This window comes from Rattus norvegicus, chromosome 1 (assembly GCF_021556685.1).
Source record: "Rattus norvegicus strain SHRSP/BbbUtx chromosome 1, alternate assembly SHRSP_T2T, whole genome shotgun sequence".
NCBI lineage: Eukaryota > Metazoa > Chordata > Mammalia > Rodentia > Muridae > Rattus > Rattus norvegicus.
Genome location: NC_141534.1, coordinates 81,712,633 through 81,734,404, shown reverse-complemented (window position 1 = coordinate 81,734,404; position 21,772 = coordinate 81,712,633). Strand labels below are relative to the sequence as shown.

The following is a 21,772-nucleotide window of genomic DNA, read 5'->3' as shown; positions in this document are numbered from 1 at the left end:
TCTCTCCAGTCCCTTGAATTTATTTTCTAAGAGTGGTATGTATTCCTTTCTCCTCTGTTACAGGGAAAATCTACTCATGCTTTGGCATAATATATGCTCTGTGTTTGCAAGGAATAAGGACATTCACATCCTCCAAATGAAAGACACTATTTTCAATGAGCCAGTTTTTCAAATCTTATATAATTATCTAAAGAACTCCAGCTGTATCCTTGAAGTACTTGTGTAAGTTAAAAGGTGATTTTGATATAGTCATATCTTGGAAATAACATACCTGTATTCTCACTGTCTCTCAGCTAGCTCCATAAATGTAGACTTATATACTCTAAAGTGGAATCTCACTACTTTTGCCACTAATGTCTGTTGCCAATTTTTTTTATTTAGAGCTATCCCATTCATTGTAGGAAGATCATATGTAGAGCTCTACTTTCTAGGTGCTAATAGTTTCCTCATGTAACAGCCAACCTTGCCTCTACAAGTTTCTCAAAGTTCCACATGGAAGAGAAAAATCACCCTGATTGAGAGCCAGTGAGCTATGCCACTGGGTTATGAAATTAGAGTTATGTTGTCATTATGTAATATAGCATCTTGCCAAAGGTTAGATGTTATGCTAATTATAAACTGATGGATAACTCTATTTGTTCTGCAGGGCAAATGATGTGTCCTTTTTATGCGATAAGTACCTATTTTTTGATTTGATTCAAAGCTACAATTTGGAACTCTTGGACCTCAGCGGCACATTCCTCTCCCATAGTGATGTGGTAATATTGTGTAATATCTTGAACAAGGCAGAGTACAAAATACAAGAACTCGAGTAAGTCTTTGTTTTCTCCCAGCTCAGTGACTCCCATCAAAGGAGGCATTTAATTTTGATCCTTATGCTGTGATAAAAATGACCTGACCTAAGTAATCATAGAAAAAAATGTTTACTGGATTCAAAATTTCAACTTATAGGCCATCCCTGTGGCTAGTTAGAAGAGCAAAAATAACTAGAAGCATAGTCACATCATATGCATAATCGAGCAAAGAACAATGGATTAATGCATGCATGCTTGTGCTCAATTAACTCCCTCATTGAGATTCCCTTTCTATGTGATTTTAGATTGTGTCAAGTTGACATTAAAACTATCACATGACTACAGCATTTAATTTGTGGACTTGTGTCCTATTTTTCTATTATCCATGTATAGATTTCCTCACTTTAAAACTTGATCACCACTGTCAATGAAATGGGTCAATCGGTTAAGGCACTTGCTACTAACCCTACAACCTGAGTTTTATACCAGGACCCACATGAAGAACTTCTAAAGATGACCAACTAGACTAAAGTCCCTATCACAAGCACATAGAACTATGTCAATAACTTAGTTTCAGAATATAGAATGGACTCTCAACTGGGCCATCACAGAATGCAATGCCTATGAGATCATTGACCCTATTTCATACTGAATGTGCCTCTCTTTTAATTCTGTTTGCTATCATGGAAGAATATTAAGGTCTTTAGGAACTGAAGAGGGAAAGATAGATGGCTTAGTATTTTGGAGAGTGCCAAGTGAATTCAAATTTTCATATTGTATATTCCTGTATATTTCATATTCTATTTAATGTTACTGACAACTTGGCACAATGAAGAACCACCTGAGAAGTGTCAATGAAGGAGTGTCTAGATCAGATGGGCCCAGGAGCATGTCTGTGAGACATGGTCTTGATTATGCTAATTAGTCTGTGAAGGCCCAGTCCACAGTGGGCATCGCTGTGTATGTATGAATTCTTTGTGCCCTTGACTCTACATGTGATATGACTAAGCTGCTGCCCCATTGACTTCACAAAATGAAATATTATAATCTGGAATAATGAACTAAATCATAACTTCTCTCTCCAAAAATGATTTTTGTGAAGATATTATCACAAAAACAAAAATGAAACTAAACCAACTATACATTATTTTAAATATATTTGTATCCTGTTTATTATACAAGACAATATTGATATTGTATGCATTTCAATAATTATGTAGCTTTAGAAAGTATTATTATAGACAGGAACTGAGACATCGTTAATATAAAGATTTAGGTTAGCTTCAGGTAACATCTTCCAAACATAAGCATTTTCAGTGATTTACTCAGATTCAATGCTAAATCTGATATGAGTCAAAAGTAATGAAGGGAGATGTGTTGGGTAAGCCAAATGTTCCTCCTCTTACTGAATATTTTATTAGAATAGTTTTGTGTAAATTTGTGGAAATGTATTTTCTTCCTATTCATATACTCTCCTTTCCCTCCTACAGGTTAGCCAACTGTTCCCTCAGTGAGCAATCTTGGAAATACATTTCTGATGTTCTTTGTCAGAACAAAACCCTGAGACACCTAGACATCAGCTCCAATGACCTGAAGGATGAAGGACTGAAAGTTCTCTGTAAGGCTCTCACTCTCCCAGACAGTGTACTGTTAACACTAAGGTAAGTTTCTTTGAGCTTGTACTTGGAGGTCCTGTTTAGAAATCTTTAATGTATACGACTGAGAATATGCAGAGTAGAGCCACTTATCTCTGACTCCTGAAGATCATTTCCTTGGGACAGATAGATCTGTGCCTTGCCCTCTGTATCATAGTTTTGGTATGTAGTATGAAGCCTCTCAAAATATATACACAAGGGAATAAGAGAAAGAGGAATTATGACTTGAGCTGAAGAGAGGGTTAAAAAGTTTAGATGGGTGCTGGAAGATGAAGAGATATCAAAAGATGGAAAACTGTACCCCAAATTCTAGATAGAGGGCATATTAGTGTTTTTGTTCCAATCATTGTGATTGTGATTAAATATCAGATATAAGCAGCTTAAGGGAGGCAGAATTCATTCAAAGTCATGGTATAGAATTGTGTAATGTCTCCTGTTGGGGAAAAAAGCATGATGGAGTAGCCTCATAGTGACAGTAGTATATATAAAGATTCCTCTCATTACTGTGGATCAGGAAGTAGGGTACGGAGCAAATATCAGAGTCTAGGATATAATCCTTAAGCCCACAACCAGGGACTCACAACTACCTGCCACACAGCAATATTCCAGAAATTCCACAATGTCCCAAAACCATCTAGGGACTATTGCTTTAAACATAGGAGTCTGTAGGAGATTTTTCAAGTCCAAGGATGAGTAAGACACAGAAGAGGGACTCTAAAATGTTTCTATGAATTATCTAGTATGCATGAAAAATCTACATTGGAAAGAATAAAGAGCAGTGTTACAGTAATGGGAAGAAAAATGACAGAACTCTCGATTTCAAATTATAAAACAAAGAAATTTTTGGATAATTTAATGTGGTTATTGTTTTGATCATGTTAAGTGGATTAGCATTCCGATATCAAATGGATTTTGGTGTCAAATCCAGATGTGTGGGACTTGCTAGACCCCTGATAACTACTCAATTATAAAATCACAGATTCACAACATTTTCATCCTTTCTAGAAAAAAAGCACAAAGTGCAAACTCAATATAAAATATGATTTCCCTGTGATGATGGCTTTCTAAAACACAATAAAATTGTTATACAGGATATAATGTAAACACATTCAAAGTATTTATGATTCTCTAGCACTCTAAAGAATGGAAAAAGGTTTAAAAGTATACACTACTCACTACTTGAAGTCTCTAAATACATTGAATATGTATTGAAAATCCATTGGGAGAGTAAAAGTCGGTTTTCTCCAATGAAAAGACAATGACAATATTACCCATATCAATCCCACACTCAGCAATATTGACCTACCCTAAATGGACACTGTTTTACATGCTTCAGTTGGTTGGTTTGACCAAACTAGGCTTGAATAAGACCATACTTTAAAATAGAAATGTAAAATTTATATGGCATTTTCCAAATCACAAAAGAAAATTACTGTAAGAAGATAATGAGGAAAGTCTCACTCAAATATTTTAACTGATTAGATAGTTGTGTGAGAGCTGGAGATATGGCTTTGTTCAGAGCACATATTTCTCTTCAATAGAATCTAAGTTTTATTCCCAGAACTAAAGTCCAGTGACCCAATAACTTCTGTCCCACTAGCTCTGGAAACCCAATCACCTGCTCTAACATTTGTAGGTACCTACTTACATGTGACAGAAATACACACAGAAACATTGATGTTTGTTTGTTTGTTTTTGTTTAATTTCTCTATATCTGGGTCTTTATCATATCATAACATTATAGATGATCGGGAGATTATTTGTAGCATCCACAGATTTTATTTATTGGATATATTTTTATTTAAATTTCAAATGATATCCCCTTTCCAGTTCCCCATCAAAAAAACTTCCATTCCATTCAACCTCTCCCTTGTATTATAAGGGTATTCCTCCACTCATCCACACATCCATTCCCACCTCTTTGCTCTGACATTCCCTTATACTAAGGGATATAGCCTTGGGAGAACCAAGGGCTTCTCTACCCATTGGTACACATCAAGTCCATCCTGTGCTACATTTGTGACTGGAGCCATGGGTCTGACCATATGTATGCTTTGTATGGAGGTTTAGTCCCCTGGGGCTCTGGTTAGCTGGTATGATTGTTCTTATAGAGTTGCAAACCCATTCAGATACTTCAATCCTTTACCTAACTCCTCCAATAAGAACCCCATTCTCAGTTCAATGGGTGTCTATACGTGTTCACCTATGTATTTGTCATGTTCTCCAGAACCTCTGAGGAGACAGCTAAAAGGCTCCTGTCAGCATGCACTTCTTGGCATCAGCAATATTGTTTGGGTTTGGTGGCTGTATATGTAAGGTCTGGATCCCGAGGTGAGGCAGTCTCTAGATGGCCTTTCCTAAAGTCTCTGCTACAAATTTTGTCTCCAAATTTCCTAATATTAATATTTTTGTTCCTCCTTCTAAAAAGGACTTCAGCATCCACACTTTGGTCATCCTCCTTGAGCTTCATGTAGTCTATGGATTGTATCATTGGATAATTCAAATATTTGAGATAATATCCAATTATCAGTGAGTGCATAACATGTTTGATTATTTTGTGACTGTGTCATCACACTCAAGAAGATATTTTCCAGTTTCATGCATTTGACTATGAATTTCATGAAGTCATTGTTTTTGATAGCTGAGTAGTACTCCATTGTGTAGATGAACCACATTTTTTTTTATCCATTCCTCTGTTGAGGGACATCTGTGTTATTTCCAGCTTCTAGCTACTATAAATAAGTCTGCTGTGAACATAGTGGAGCAAGTGTCCTTGATACATCTTGGAGCATCTTTTGGGTATATGCCCAGTAGTGGTATAGCTGGGTCCTCAGGTAGTAAGACGTCCAATTTCTGAGAAAGCTCCAGACTGATTTCCAGAGTGGTTGTACTAGCTTACAATTCCATGAGCAATGGAAGAGTGCTCTTCTTTCTCCATATCCCTGACAGCTTTTGTTGTCACCTGAAGTTTTGATCTTAGCCATTCTGACTGGTGTAAAGTGGAATCTCAGGGTTGTTCAAATTTGCATTTCCATGATGACTGTGGATGTAGAACATTTCTTTAGATGCTTCTCAGCCATTCAGTATTCCTCAGTTGAGAATTCTCTGTTAAACTCTGTAACTCATTTTTAATGAGGTTATTTGATTCTCTGGAGTCTAACTTCTTGAATTGTGTGTATATATTGGATATTAGCTCTCTATTGGATGTAGAATTCGAAAGATCTTTTCACAATCAGTTAATTGCTGTTTTATCCTAATGACAGTGTCCTTTGTCTTACAGAATTTTGCAATTTTTTGTCTTACAGAATCTTTGCAATTTTATTAAGACCATTTGTCAATTCTTGATCTTAGAGCATAAGTGATTTGTGTTCTGTTCAGAAAAATTTCCCCAGTGCCCATATGTTCAATGCCCTTCCCCACTTTTTCTTCTATTAGTTTTGAGTATATCTGGTTTTATATGGAGGACCTTGATCCACTTGGACTTGAGCTTTGTACAGGGTGATAAGAATGAATCAATTTGCATTCTTCTCCATGCTGAGCTCCCATTTAACCAGCACCATCTGTTGAAAATGCTATCCTTTTACCACTGGATTGTTTTAGCTCCTTTGTCAAAGTTCAATTGACAATAGATGTATGGGTTCATTAATGGGTCTTCAATTCTATTATATTGATCTACCTCCCTGTCTGGGTAGCAGTATCATATAATTTGTATCATTATTGCTCTGTAATAAATATTGAGATCAGGGATGGTGATTCCCCCAGAAGTTCTTTTATTGTTGAGGATAGTTTTTGCTATCCTGTTTTTTTTTTTTGTTGTTGTTGTTGTTGTTTGGTTTTTGTTTGTTTGTTTGTTTGTTTTTTGTTTTTTTGTTTTTTGTTATTCCAAATGAATTAGCAAATTGTCCTTTCTAACTCTATGAAGAATTTAGGTGGGATTTTGCTGGGGATTGGATTGAATTGTAGATTCCTTTTGGCAAGTTGGAGATTTTTATAATATTAATCCTGCCAAATCATGAGCACGGGAGTTCTTAACGTCTTCTGAGATCTTCAATTTCTTTCTTCTTGAAGAAAGAGACTTGAAGGTCTTGTCATACTGATCTTTAACTTGCTTCGTTAAAGTCACACTAAGGTATTTCATATTAATTGTGATTATTGTAAAAGGACTTGTTTCCCTAATTTCTTTCTCAGCCTGTTTGTCCTTTTAGGTGAGGAAGGCTGCTGATTTGTTTGAGTTAATTTTATATCCAGCCACTTTGCTGAAGTTGTTTTTCAGTATTAGAAGTTCTCTGGTAGAACTTTTGGGGTCACTTAATTATATCATCTGGAAATAGTGATATTTTGACTTCTTCCTTTCCAATTTATATCATTTTGACCTCTATTTGTTGTTTGATTCCTCTGATTAGGAATTGGAAAACTAAACTGAATAGGTAAGGAGAGCATGGGCAATTGTTTATTCCCTGATTTTAGTGGAATTGCTTGAAGTTTCTCTACATTTCCTGTGACGTTGGCTACTGGTATCCCAAATACTGCTTTTCCTATATTGAGGTATGGGCCTTGAATTCCTGATCTTCCCATGAGTTTTATTATGAAGGAGTGTTGAATTTTAACAAATGATTTCTCATCATCTACTGAGATGATCATGTCGTTCTTTGAGAAAAATTTGTAAGAGGATTATGTTTATAGACATCCACATATTAAAACATTATTACATCCATGGAATGAAGTCTAATTGATCATAATGGATTAGAGTTTTTGTGTGTTCTTGGATTCTATTTGCAAGAATTTTATTGAATATTTTCACATTGATATTCAGAAGGCCAATTGGTGTGAAGAACTTTTCTTTGTCGGGTCTTTGTGTGGTTTATGTAGAAGCATAATTGTGACTTCATAAAAGGAGTTGGACAGTGTTCTTCTGTTTCTATTTTGTGGAATAGTTTGGACATTATTGGTATGAGGTCTTCTCTGAAGGTCTGATAGAATTCTAGATTAACATATCTGGTCCTGGGTCTTCTGGGAAAGAGTGTACTTTTTTATCTTTATTAACATGAGTTTTTCTTATTTACATTTCGATTATTATTCACCTTCTCGGTTTCTGGGCCAACATCCCTGGCAGGACCAAGGACTTCCCCTTCCACTGGTGATCTTATTAGGATATTCATTGCTACTTATGAGGTTGGAGTCCAGGGTCAGTCCATGTATAGTCTTTAGGTAGTGGCTTAGTCCCTGGAAGCTCTGGTTGGTTGACATTGTTATTCATATGAGGTCTCCAGCTGTTGCTTCTGTCTCTGACCCGCAGAAAAGAGCAACACCACAATGTTCTTCTCAAAGCAGTTTATTCAGGAACCTTTCTTGCTGCATACAAGCAGCAATCTCTTTTTTCTTTTCTTCTCTCTCCCTTCTCTCTCACCCCCAGCCCCCAAGCACACTCCCTTATATCCTCCATCAACTCTGCCTCCTCAGTACATACTGCATAATCTCAGTTCATAGGTCCACGTCACGTGGCCTATTCTTTCGTCATTGTGCACCTGCGCAGTTCTCACAATGGCTGTGGCTAGTTTCAGGTGTGTGAGGAAGTCACGTGCTAGTCATGAACCTTACCTGCAGTCCCGGGCGCCATCTTGGGACTCCCGCCACACTCGCTCCCCACATCCAGCCCCTTCAAACTCTTCCAGACCTTTCTCTGATTCCTTCAACAGGGGTCCTGATCTCAGTCCAGTGGATTGCTACTGGCATTCGCCTATTCAATTGCTGTATTCTGAATGTGTCTCTCAGGAGAGATCTACATCCGGTTCCTGTCAGCCTGCACTTCTTTGCTTCATCCATCTTATCTAATTGGGTGGCTGTATATGTATGGGCCACATGTGGGGCAGGCTCTGAATGGGTGTTCCTTCTGCCTCTGATCTAAACTTTGCCTCCCTATTCCCTGCCAAGGGTTTTCATGTTCCCATTTTAAAGAAGGAGTGAAGAATTGCATTTTGGTCATCCTTCTTGAGTTTCACGTGTTCTGTGCATCTAGGGTAATTCAAGCATTTGGGCTAATAGCCACTTATCAATGAGTGCATACCATGTGTGTTCTTCTGTGATTGGGTTACCTCACTCAGGATGATATTTTCCAGTTCCATTTATTTGCCTATGAATTTCATAAAGTCATTGTTTTTGATAGCTGAATAATATTCCATTTTGTAGATACACCACATTTTCTGTATCCATTCCTCTGTTGAAGAGCATCCAGGTTCTTTCCAGCTTCTGGCTATTATAAATAAGGCTGTTATGAACATTGTGGAGCATGTGTCTTTGTTATATGTCGGGGCATCTTTTGGGTATATGCCCAAGAGAGGTATAGCTGTGTCCTCAGGTAATGCAATGTCCAATTTTCTGAGGAACCTGCAGACTGATCTCCGGAATGGTTGTACCAGTTTGCAGTCCCACCAGCAATGGAGGAGTGTTCCTCTTTCTCCACATCCTCATCAGCCTTTGTTGTCACCTGAGTTTTTGTTTTGAGTTTGTCACATTTTTATTGGATATTTTCTTTATATACATTTCAAATATTATTCTAGGTTTCCCCTCCAGAAATCCTCCATCCAATCCCCATGCCCTGGCTCAATGAGTGTGCTCCCTCACCCACCCACACACTTCTGTCACCCAGGCCCTGATATTCCCCTACACTGGGGCATCAAGCTTTCACAGGACCAAGGGCCTCTCCTCCCATTGATGCCAGAGAGGCCATTCTCTGCTACACATGTTGGAACCATGGGTTCCTCCATGTGTATTTGTTTGGTGCTTTAGTCCCTGGGAGGCCTGAGGGGTCTGGTTGGTAGATATGGTTGTTCTTCCTATAGGGCTGCAAACCCACTCAGCTACCTCAGTCCTTTCTTTAACTCCTCCACTGGGACCCCATTCTCAGTGCAACGGTTGGCTGTGATTGGTATCTCTGAAGCTGAGTATTGTTAGGTGAGATCTCAACCCACAAATTATTTGAATAGATTCAGGAAAGAAAACTTGATATATATTCTATTAACATAAAAGGTCAACATGGAAATAAAATTAATTTTCTTTTTTTAAACTTTTTTCTTAGATATATTTATTTACTTACATTTCAAATGTTATCTCCTTTCCCAGTATCCTGTCCATATGTCCCCATCCCTCACCCCTCCCCCATACAGGTATTCCCAACATCCACTCCTCCTACTGTTCTCCCCATATTCCCCTGGACTGGGGTTCCAACCTTGGTGGGGCCAAGGGCTTTCCCCTTCCACTGATGTCCCAACAATGCTATTCTCTGCTACTTATGCTGTTGGAGCCCTGGGTCAGACCATGTATAGTCTTCCGGTAATGGTTTAGTCCCTGGAAGCTCTGGTTGGTTGGCATTTTCCTTATTGGGTTGCAAGCTCCTTCAACTCTTTCAATCCTTGCTTGGAAGTTTGTTTTCTATCCTTTTACTCTGTGGTATTGTCTGTCTTTGTCACTAAGTCGTATTTCCTCTATGCATCAAAATGCTGGGTCTTTTTCTTTTCAGTTTTTTTTTATTAATTTGAGTATTTCTTATATACATTTCGAGTGTTATTCCCTTTCCCGGTTTCCGGACAAACATCCCCCTAATCCCTCCCCTTCCCCTACTTTATGGGTGTTCCCCTCCCCATCCTACCCCCATTGCCACCCCCCCAACAATCTAGTTCACTGGGGGTTCAGTCTTAGCAGGACCAAGGGCTTCCCCTTCCACTGGTGCTCTTACTAGGATATTCATTGCTACCTATGAGGTCAGAGTCCAGGGTCAGTCCATGTATAGTCTTTAGGTAGTGGCTTAGTCCCTGGAAGCTCTGGTTGCTTGGCATTGGACGTATGGGGTCTCGAGCCCCTTCAAGCTCTTCCAGTTCTTTCTCTGATTTCTTCAACGGGGGTCCTATTCTCAGTTCAGTGGTTTGCTGCTGGCATTCGCCTCTGTATTTGCTGAATTCTGGCTGTGTCTCTCAGGAGCGATCTACATCCAGCTCCTGTCGGACTGCACTTCTTTGCTTCATCTATCTTGTCTACTTAGATGGCTGTATATGTGTGGGCCACATGTGGGGCAGGCTCTGAATGGGTGTTCCTTCTGTGTCTGTTTTAATCTTTGCCTCTCTATTCCCTGCCAAGGGTATTCTTGTTCCCCTTTTAAAGAAGGAGTGAAGCATTCACATTTTGATCATCCGTCTTGAGTTTCATTTTTTCTAGGCATCTAGGGTAATTCAAACATTTGGGCTAATAGCCACTTATCAATGAGTGCATACCATGCGTGTTTTTCTGTGATTGGGTTACCTCACTCAGGGTCTTCTTTATTTATCCAGTCTGTTAGTCTATGTCTTTTTATTGGTGAATTGAGTCCATTAATGTTAAGAGATATTATGGAATAGTGATTGTTGTTTCCTGTTATTTCTGTTGTTAGAGGTGGAATTAATTTTGCATGGATATCTTCTTTTGGATTTGTTGCAAGAAAATTACTTTCTTTCTTTTTCCAGGGTGTAGATTCCCTCCCTGTGTTGGAGTTTTCCAATTATTATCCATTGCAGGGCTGGATATGTGGAAAGATACAGTGTATGTTTGGTTTTGCTATGGAATATCTTGGATTTTCAATCTACAGTAATTGAGAGTTCTGCTGGGTATAGTAGCCTGGGCTGGCATTTTTGTTCAATTGGGGTCTGTATGACATTTGCCCAGTTTTTTCTGGCTTTAATATTCTCAGGTGAGAAGTATGCTATAATTCTGATAGGTCTGCCTCCACATGTTACAACACTTCTTTCCCTTACTGCTTTTAATATTCTTTGTTTGTTTTGTGTATTTGGTGTTTTGACTATTATTTGATGAGAGGAGTTTCTTTTCTGGTTCAATCTCTTTGGAGTTCTGCAGCCTTCTTCTATGTTCATCAGCATCTTTTACTTTAGGTTAGGTAACTTTTTTTTCTGTAATTTTGTTGAAGATATTTCCTGGCCTTTTAAGTTGGGAATCTTTATTCTCTTTTCTATTACCCTTAGATTTGATCTTCTCATTGTATCCTGGATTTCCTGGATGTTTTGGGTTAAGAGCTTTTTGCATTTTGTATTTTCTTTGACTCTTTTGTCAATGTTTTCTATGGTATTTCTGCCACCGAGATTCTCTCTTCTATCTCTTTTATTCTGCTGGTAATGTTTTGGTCTATGACTCCTAATTTCTTTCCTAGGTTTTCTATCTCCAGGGTTGTTTCTCTTTGTGATTTCTGTAATGTTTCTATTTCCTGTTTTAGATCCTGAATGGTTTTGTTCAATTTTTACCCTTTGTACTTGTATTTTCTTTTAATTCTTTAAGGGATTTTGTGTTTCTGCTTTAAGCACATTTATTTGCTTACCTGTGTTGCCTTGTATTACATTAAGGCAGTTATATGTATCCTTCTTAAAGTCCTCTATCATCATCATTAGATGTAATTTTCAAATCCAAATCTTGCTTTTCTGGTGTATTGGGATACCCAGTATTTGCTTTGGTGGGAGAACTGGATGCTGCTGTTGCTAAGTGGCCTTAGTGTCTGTTGCTTAGGTTCTTGTCCTTGCCTTTTGCCATCTTCTTATCTCTGGGGTTAGCTGGTCTTGCTGTGTCTGACAGTGGCTTGATCCTCCTGTAAGCCTGTGTGTCACCACTCCTAGAAACTGGCTTTCTCCCAGTAGGATCTGGATACAGAGAGCTGTGTTATGGGGTCAGCTCTAGACACAGGCAGAACAGAATGGGCTCCAAAGAATCAGGCACATTTCCTTGTATTCATATAATGAAGTGTATCCAAGATCAGAAATAAGCTGGATTCAACACGGTTACACTATTCCTGTTCAGCCACTATCTCTGTGGATGGCAAAGGCTGTGATACCATGCCAATTTTCTTCCCTTAATATAAAGTATAAACCTTGAAATCTGTACAGTAGCTACTCTCACCCTGCCTTACCCACATAGTATGTTACCCGTAGTGCCCCACTCCATTTTCTTTTGAGTTAACTATAGTCAATCATTGCTCAAGAATATTACTTAACACTATTATTTTTACTTTAAAAGATATGTTTGCTTCCTCTAATGTGTGTGCACAAGTGCCTAAGGAGGCTGCAAGAGGGAATTGGATCCCCTAAAACTGGAGTTCCAGGTGCTTGTGAGCAGTGTAACATGAGCTCTGGGAAACAAACCTAGGTCTTCTGCAAGAGAGGTGTACTCTTAACTTCTGAGCTACCTGTCCAGCCCACTGTTTTAACTTCATTCCTATGTGTTGTAGTTGATCTTCTATAACATTGTTAATATCTTAGTTTGCCTGGTTTATTTCATTGTCATTGTCTGAAAGGTTCAGTGCTGTCTACAGTTTTTGGCATCATTTAACTTTGTGAAATGCTTCCTCTTCAAATCAAGAAGTAATCACTATATTGTGTTATTTTCTCTTTCAGTGTGAAAGCTTGTTTCATCACCACTGTAGGCTGCCAGTACCTGGCTGAAGTCCTCAGGAACAACCATAAACTGATGTTCCTAACACTTTCAGAGAATAAGCTAGAAGACTCTGGTGTGAAGCTCCTGTGTGATGCTATAAAACATCCCAGATGCCAATTAGCTCAACTCGAGTGGGTGTCATCAAGGTCATAGTGATATCCTTGAGGGTGGCATAAGATGGGAAATTTATGTGCAGAAAGGAAAACTGAAAATCCAGAGCAGGCCTATGAAGATGGCTCAATAATTAAGAATACTGCATGTTTTTCCAGAGGACCCAGGTTCAATTCCCAGGTTCCACATTGTAGCACATAACTTTCTGTGTCTCCATTTTCATAGGACCCACCACCTTCATACAGATATCCATGCAGGCAAAGCACCAATCCACATAAAACATAAATAAATAAATAAATAAAATAAGTAAATAAATAAATTAATATATACATAGATACATATACACACTATAGGGGAAATAAAGCAGGTATCAGTGTTTGTATTAAAAGACGCCCTACAAACTCAAGCCTTGAGGCAATGATTCTTAACTGCTGGCTGATTGCTAATCTATCTAAGCATGATGTATCTAGACTGGGCATCCCTACAGATTTGATTATCTAGGTGACTGTAATATGGGTGAACAAACTGTTAGAAATGGTGCCAAGATAAGTACATGTTGTAATGGCAGATGTGTACCTGGATGAAGAGATGCTAAGTTGGATGAATGGATGCATAGACTTATACATAAAACCATCTGTACGTGACTGTTGGTTGCATGTATGAGATAAATGTTTAAGTGTGTGAATGTATTTAGTTGGGTAAGTCCATGGATTCAAGAATGGATGAATGCATGGTAGGATGGATGGGTGATTGATGATTGCTTGTTTCAATGGACAGAAGCATGCATAGCATTGAAAATTCTTACATGGATGTGAGCAGATATGAATACCACATAGATGATTGGATGGATACAGGGATGGATGTCCACTGGAGATGACAGAAGAGATTGGACATCTCATTAACTTATTTGAATGGCCTGATGTGGCAATTGCTTTGGCTGCCATAACAAAAATAAAATGACTCCTCAGACAAAAGATTTATAAACACAATAGTAGAGAAAATAAATATGATTGTACACCAATAGGGATGGATCTTTTAGAGCACCAAACAAGTAGTTTATTCTAAGCTATTTTCATTAAGGTGAAAATTGTTGTCTTCTCCCTGTGTCTTCACAGTTATACAAGATTTCATCCCAACTGATTTTATCTTAGTTGCCTCTGAAAAGATTCTGTCTTAAAGTCCTGTCCCAAGGAAACTTGTGGATTAGAACTTCAACAGACGAATTTTGAGGGGAGATCATTTAGCCATTAGCAAAATGAATCTAAATGGTTCAAATCAAAAGGTGTCAAGGTGCTTGAGGTGTAGGTTCAGAATTCACCAACATTTGCCCCCTTTTTTAACTGTAGTTGACAATGCAAGATCAAATTTCATCCCAGGTTCAAGGTCTGGTACAGCAGACTATTAATGGAACTACTAGTTCACTACAAACATGGATACTGAGAATGGGCAATTGTCCCCACAACTGCCAATGAAGGGAAATGTTTGTTAACACTGAACTTTTAGAGTCTGTCCTCAGATGGAATGCAGTGAGCATACTCTAAATAGCTAAGTCACCAACCATGCATATTCCTTTTTACCCTGACACAGAATGGTTCCTCTTTGTTGTAGCTTGGAAGCCTGTGAACTTACTGGTGCCTGTTGTGAGGATCTTGCTTCTACTTTTACCCAGTGTAAAACCTTGGGTTGGATCAATCTGGTGAAGAACGCTTTGGACTTCAATGGATTGGTTGTGCTATGCAAGGCTCTGAAACAGAAAACCTCTAACCTGAAAGAACTAAGGTAAGTTGGCCTCTGTTTTTCAATATAACATGAATCTTTGGGGCTAAGAAAGGATTAATTGAAATCTGAAATGTGCAGCTAATAATATGACCATTTAAGTTTGATAGAAATAAGAGTTGGGGAGATGGCTCAGTCCATACAGTGATTGCTATATAAAATAAGAACTAGAGTTGGTTCCCCAGAAACTACACGAAAAAATCATGCATGAGCTTGCAATTGTAATCCAGTACCAGAAGTGTAAATACAGGAGGATCCTTAATGTACATGGCCAAGCAATCTATTCAAATTGGTAAGTTCCAGAACAATAAGAAACCCCATCTCAAAAATCAAGAATGATTCCTGAGGTTGGCCTCTGACCTCTGTCTGTTACATACATGTGCCCAAAATGCAAGTAGACCAATAATAAGGTGGTTGGTCACACCAATGATAATCCTGCTGTTGTAAAACAAGTAAGCACACCTTGTCAAGAAACTCCACTTCTCACTGATGGACTAATTGCTGTTTGGGAAAGGGACGCTATAAAATATTCCTTTAAATTAAAGTTAAAATGGATACAAGTTATGTTCTGTCACTGCACAGAGGGAAGGGGTAAATGTTACAGCATTATTAGATTAAGTATAATGACCCTCCTTTTTCTGTGACTGATGAGTGCCCAAGTACTGGTGGTACTTGGGACTTTTATAAAGATATTACATAAATATGCTTGTAAACACAATTTTATGCAGAGAGACCTGACTTAAGATTGTTCAGCTCCACAGTATGAAGGTATATAGTCATTATGTTTTTTTCCAAAACAGTAGTCATTAATAACATGAGACATCATTTTTGACATTTCAACATTTTAATATAAAATGGCCTTTGTATTATGTAATTTGATTTTTGCCCACCTGGAAATTAATGTGAGTTCTATCAGAATATTTAAGATAGGCTAAGTGAATTAGGGTGGTCTGCTTTTATATAAAGGTTTATATTATGCATTTTCATATAAATATGTGATTCAGAGTAATTTATATAAGCATATTTTATAAATATGATGTACACCAAATAATTATTTTAAAATTCTCAGCATTTATCTCTGCATTTCATTTTCTCCCCTATGGTCTTCAAACCAACATGTAACTAAGGTAATTTTTATGAAATATATGAATCAGGTGCAAATCCGTGTTTGGATTGTGTACAGGAGACAAGAGAATATCCTCTTATGGACATCCATCATCAGATGCCATCCTCCTCAGTAATTCTGAGATAGGAATTCTCACTGAAACCTGCGACAAACTAATTCTGAAAGACAAATTATCCACCAAGGGTCCTGCTAGTCTCTGTTTTAATGGATCTTAGAAATCACAGTGATAAGCCAACATTTCCAACTTTTTTGTGGGTGTTAGGAATTAGCCAAAGGTTATCATGCTTGTGTAGCAGATACTTCACTAAGAGTTATTTATCCAGATCCCCAAGATCAGGTTCATTTTGAGTAGTTATTAAGGTACTCATTTGTAGGAACATGAAATCAGAGTGTCCAACCTTTTGGCATTGCACCATGGCTCACACAGAGCTAACTCTCAGAAACTGTACAGCCAGTTTACAAACAAAATCTTATTCTTCAGAGGAAACTTAACTTTTTTTTTTCATCTTTATTAAATTTGGTATTTCTTATTTACATTTCGATTGTTATTCCTTTTCCCAGTTTCCGGGTCAACATCCCCCTGACACCTCCACCTCTCCTTCTCTATGGGTGTTCCCCTCCCGATCGTCCCCCCATTACTGCCCTCCCCCCAACAATCACGTTCACAGGGGGGTTCAGTCTTGGCAGGACCAAGGGCTTCCCCTTCCACTGGTGCTCTTACTAGGCTATTCCTTGCTACCTATGAGGTTGGAGCCCAGGGTCAGTCCATGTAGGACTTAGCCCTGGAAGCTCTGATTGGTTGTCATTGTTCTTCATATGGGGTCTCAAGCCCCTTCAAACAATTCCAGTCCTTTCTCTGATATTCCATCAACGGGGTTCCCGTTCTCAGTTCAGTGGTTTGCTGCTGGCATTCGCCTATGTATTTGCTGTATTCTAGCTGTGTCTCCAGGAGAGATCTACATCTGGTTCCTGTCAGCCTGCACTTCTTTGCTTCATCCATCTTGTCTAATTGGGTGGCTGTATATGTATGGGCCACATGTGGGGCAGGTCCTGAAAGGGTGTTCCTTCTGTCTCTGTTCTAAACTTTGCCTCCCTATTCCCTTTCAAGGGTATTCTTGTTCCCCTTTTAAAGAAGGAATGAAGCATGCACATTTTGGTCATCCTTCTTGAGTTTCATGTGTTCATTTTTTTTTATCTTTATTAACTGGAGTATTTCTTATTTACATTTCAATTGCTATTCCCTTTCCCAGTTTCTGAGCCAACATCCCCCTAACCCCTGCCCCTCCTCCTCTATATTGCTGTTCCCCTCCCCATCCTCCCCCCATTGTCGCCCTCCCCCCAACAATCACGTTGACTGGGGTTTCAGTCTTGGCAGAACCAAGGGCTTCCCCTTCCACTGGTGCTCTTACTAGGCGATTCATTGCTACCTATAAGGTTGGAGCCCAGGGTCAGTCCATGTATAGTCTTTGGTTAGTGGCTTAGTCCCTGGAAGCTCTGGTTGGTTGGCATTGTTCTTCATATGGGGTCCCAAGCCTCTTCAAGCTCTTCCAGTCCTTTCTCGGATTCCTTCAATGGGGGTCCCGTTTTCAGTTCAGTGGTTTGCTGCTGGCATTTACCTATGTATTTGCTGTATTCTGGCAGTGTCTCTTAGTAGAGATCTACATCCGGTTCCTGACAGCCTGCACTTCTTTGCTTCATTCATCTTATCTAACTGGGTGGCTGTATATGTATGGGCCACATGTGGGGCAGGCTCTGAATGGGTGTTCCTTCTGCCTCTGTTTTAAACTTTGCCTCCCTATTCCCTGCCAAGGGTATTCATGTTCCCATTTTAAAGAAGGAGTGAAGCATTCGCACTTTGGTCATCCCTTTTGAGTTTCATGTGTTCTGTGTGTCTAGGGCAATTCAAGCATTTGGGCTAATAGCCACTTATCAATGAGTGCATACCATGTGTGTTTTTCTGTGACTGTGTTACCTCACTCAGGATGATATTTTCCAGTTCCATCCATTTGCCTATGAATTTCATAACGTCATTGTTTTCGATAGCTGAGTAGTATTCCATTGTGTAGATGTACCACATTTTCTGTATCCATTCCTCTGTTGAAGGGCATCTGGGTTCTTTGCAGCTTCTGGCTATTATAAATAAGGCTGCTATGAACATAGTGGAGCATGTGACTTTGTTATGCTTTGGAGCATCTTTTGGGTATATGCCCAAGAGGGGCATACCTGGGTCCTCAAGTAATGCAATATCCAATTTTCTGAGGAACCTCCAGACTGATTTCCAGAATGGTTGTACTAGTCTACAATCCCACCAACAATGGAGGAGTGTTCCCCTTTCCTATATCCTTGCCAGCATCTGCTGTTGCTGGAGTTTTTGATCTTAGCCATTCTGACTGGTGTGAATTGGAATCTCAGGGTTGTTTTGATTTTCATTTCCCTTATGACTAAAAATGTTGAAAATTTCTTTAGGTGTTTCTCAGCCATACAACATTCTTCAGCTATAAATTCTTTGTTTAGCTCTGAACCCCATTTTTAACAGGGTTATTTGTCTCCCTGCAGTCAAACTTCTTGAGTTCTTTGTATATTTTGGATATATGAACTCTATCAGTTGTAGGATTGATAAAGATCTTTTCCCAATCTGTTGGTTCCCGTTTTGTCCTAACAACAGTGTCCTTTGCCTTACAGAAACTTTGCAGTTTTATGAGATCCCATTTGTTGATTCTTGATCTTAGAGCATAAGCCATTGGTGTTTTGTTCAGGAAATTTTCTCCAGTGCCCATGTATTCGAGATTCTTCCCCACCTTTTCTTCTAATAGTTTAAGTGTGGATAGACCTTTTCATAGCTGCAATCATTTGCATGTGGCTCATGAGCTACAGGTTGAATATGCCTATCAGATATTGGGTTAAAATATTTATTTTCTTACCTCTCTGTCCTGGAAGAAAGATCCAACCTCACTTCCTTAATATTTACTCTTACAAATTATGCTGCCCCTGGAAATATGAAGTGGCTGCAAGATTTTTCTTACTTTGTGCAACCTGGAGATTTAGAGGGTACCAAGCTGTAGTGGATGCAAAACAAAATAGAAAGAAGTAAGTTATCTATCATTTTCTGAGCCTTCTAGCTGTGTTATTCATTCCTACTCAGCCATGTTTATTCTGTACCTCTGGGGAAGGTATCAGTTCCTCAGATTTAGTCGGCGAAGTAAGAGTCATTAATTTGATGTGAGAAGTTAATTTATAGTTATCAGGTAATTCTGTAGATCTTATGAAACCCGGTAAGTGTATATGTTTCTTCTTGTCCTCTTACCCCACCATGGAACGCCTCAGATGGTCATACATATACTACAGTTATATGTGCCCTAGACACATGGTTTGTTTCTAGAGGACAACGCTACTGGAAACATAAAAATTAACACAATGTGATGGTTTGAATGAAAATGTTTCCTATAAGCTCAGATATTTGTATATTTGGTCTTCTGTTGATATTGCTATTTCAATAGGTTTGGGAGGTGTGACCTTGTTTGAGAAAGTATGTCACTGGGACAGGTTTTGAGGTTGTAAAGCTTCATACCATTCTCAATGACATTTCTCTGCTTCATGCTATGTATCATGATGTGAGCACTCAGCTTCCTGCTCCTGCTGCTACTCTTCCCTGCCACCATGTTGAGAGACTCTTATCCTACTGGAATCATTGGCATTTTTAGGCAAATAGACATTTCCTACTATATGTTGCCTTGTTCCATTTATTTTTTTTAATTTCAATAATAGAAATGTAATTAATACAGAATGAAAATAGGAATCAGGTTGTGTGTGTGTGGTGTCTGTGTGACTGTGAACATATTGTGTGGATACAGATGCATGAGAACAGTTAGCTATAAGGATAAGATCAGACCTTCTCATCATGGAAAGAATTATAATTTTGGGCTTGAAGAAGGAAATCCCCAAGCTTTCTTCATAACTTTTATGCAAAACCCTAAGGCTTTGATGGAATCAGTGGTTCCTACCAACGTTCTGGATATTGGTATGAAACTGAAATAGATGATGGTTTGGGTGTAAAATTCCTTACACAGAGATGGCCAAAGTAGAAGCTGCAGAGAGGCTTAGTCAATTAAAGTGCTTGCAGCCAAAGTATAAGTACCCGAGTTCAGATTTTTACCCTCCACATAAAACAGTTGATTTTGTCCTCATGTGTCTGTGTCCTTAGGGCCAGGAAGAAGTGTGGAGAGTATAGCCTTCTGGCTAGCCAATCCATGAATGGCTTCATTAAGAGACCCTGTCTCACAAAGATAAGTTGCAAAGCAATTGAAGACATGTCACCTTGACCTCTGAGAGACATGTAAATGCTTACACACATACATAAACATATATATACACACACATACACACACAAACACATATATAAACATGAGGGCAAACAAATTTTTTCCTTAATTTTTAAAATTTTATGTGTATGTACATTTTAGCTGCAAGTATATTCTGTCTCAGAGTCAAAATTTGGTATGAGATCCCTTGGAACTGGAGTTACAGATGGTTCTAAACTGTAGTGTGGGGAATTGAACAAGAGTCCTCTACAAAAATAGCCAGTGCTTTTAGCAACTGAGTTATCTTCCCAGTCCCCAAATTAGTTTTTATGACAGAGTCTGGATGTTAAACATGTATCAGCATACCATTTCATAACTTAAATATGCCACCCTATTAGAAAAAACATCAGCATCTCCTGAACTTAGCCTTAGAAAAACTATGAAGGGAAAATGAGAAGTTGAAAAGCACAAATGAAAGAATAAACGTCTAGAGAAATGAGTCTTCAATTAAGAGCACTTGCTGCTCTTGCAGAGGATTCAGCTTCAGTTCCCAGCACCCAAAGCGACTGCTCACAATTGCAAAACACATGGTTCTTGGAGATCAGGTGACTTCTGATTGTCATGAGTACCTTTAAACAGATGGTATACATATGCTCAAATAGGCACATGCACACAGAAACTAAAACTTTTGAATTGTAATAAAATTACAATTAATGAATTAACGCTGCTTGTTCTTTGCATCTTTCTAGACTGCGAATAACTGACTTTGATAACAAATCCCAGACATTTCTACTTTCTGAGGAAAAGGGAAATAAATTCTTGAATATCGAAAATGATGAGTAAGCAGAAGCAGAAAACAAAGGTGAACTTCCTGATGCAAGAACAATGGATGTATTGTGACATCAAACTACTTCTGAAAGAAAGAGAAGAGGATCTTTGTTTTGTTCTATTGTGTAAAAATTACAGGTTGTAAACATTCTAATGAGATAGGAATTCTTTAAATCCATTCAGATGGGTTTTGCAATTTAGATGCAGCTTTTTGTTTGCACTAGAGTTTCAGACAGGCCATACAAAGACAATCATGCTAAAATATAATGATATGTTTTTCGCACACTGCTTTCTTAAGCACCCAATAAAGTGTTAAGTATCTTTAAATAATAGCTTGGAATCTCTTCTCAAGAGTTTTGGTCTTTTGTTGGATTACTGGAGTTATAGTGTAGGTCCACCCAAAAAGTTGTTGGGGAATTCTTAATTGGCTATGCATGAGAATTCAATAGCAGTGAGCTAAGACTGGACACTCTGATAATGGAAACTGATGTTGTCTTGTGTTTCATATTATCCAAGTCTACTGACTTCTAGTTCCAAATGTTAATGCATATAGAGTTTTGTGTGTGTGTGTGTGTGTGTGTGTGTGTGTGTGTGTGTGTGTACATGAGCATAGTGACCTGCAAAGACCACAAGTGAACCTCAGATCTCTGGGAGCTGGAGTTTCAGGCAGTTTTGTGATGTCTGTAACAAGTATTTGGAAGTGAACTTACATTCTGCAAAAGC

The 21,772-nt window shown here is 38.6% G+C and overlaps 1 protein-coding gene across 1 annotated transcript in view; it reads left to right on the top strand.

Annotated features, from left to right (window-relative positions):
• The window catches only part of Nlrp4b (NLR family, pyrin domain containing 4B), a 49,868-nt gene extending 28,303 nt beyond the window's left edge, over positions 1-21,565 (top strand). The window contains exons 5-10 of the mRNA NM_001447329.1: positions 64-222; positions 647-811; positions 2,285-2,455; positions 12,871-13,041; positions 14,630-14,800; positions 20,971-21,565. Of these exons, the coding sequence (NP_001434258.1) occupies positions 64-222; positions 647-811; positions 2,285-2,455; positions 12,871-13,041; positions 14,630-14,800; positions 20,971-21,064 (931 nt within the window). The 3' untranslated portion in view covers positions 21,065-21,565. The remainder of the gene's footprint in view (positions 1-63; positions 223-646; positions 812-2,284; positions 2,456-12,870; positions 13,042-14,629; positions 14,801-20,970) is intronic.
• Positions 21,566-21,772: the final 207 nt, after the last annotated feature.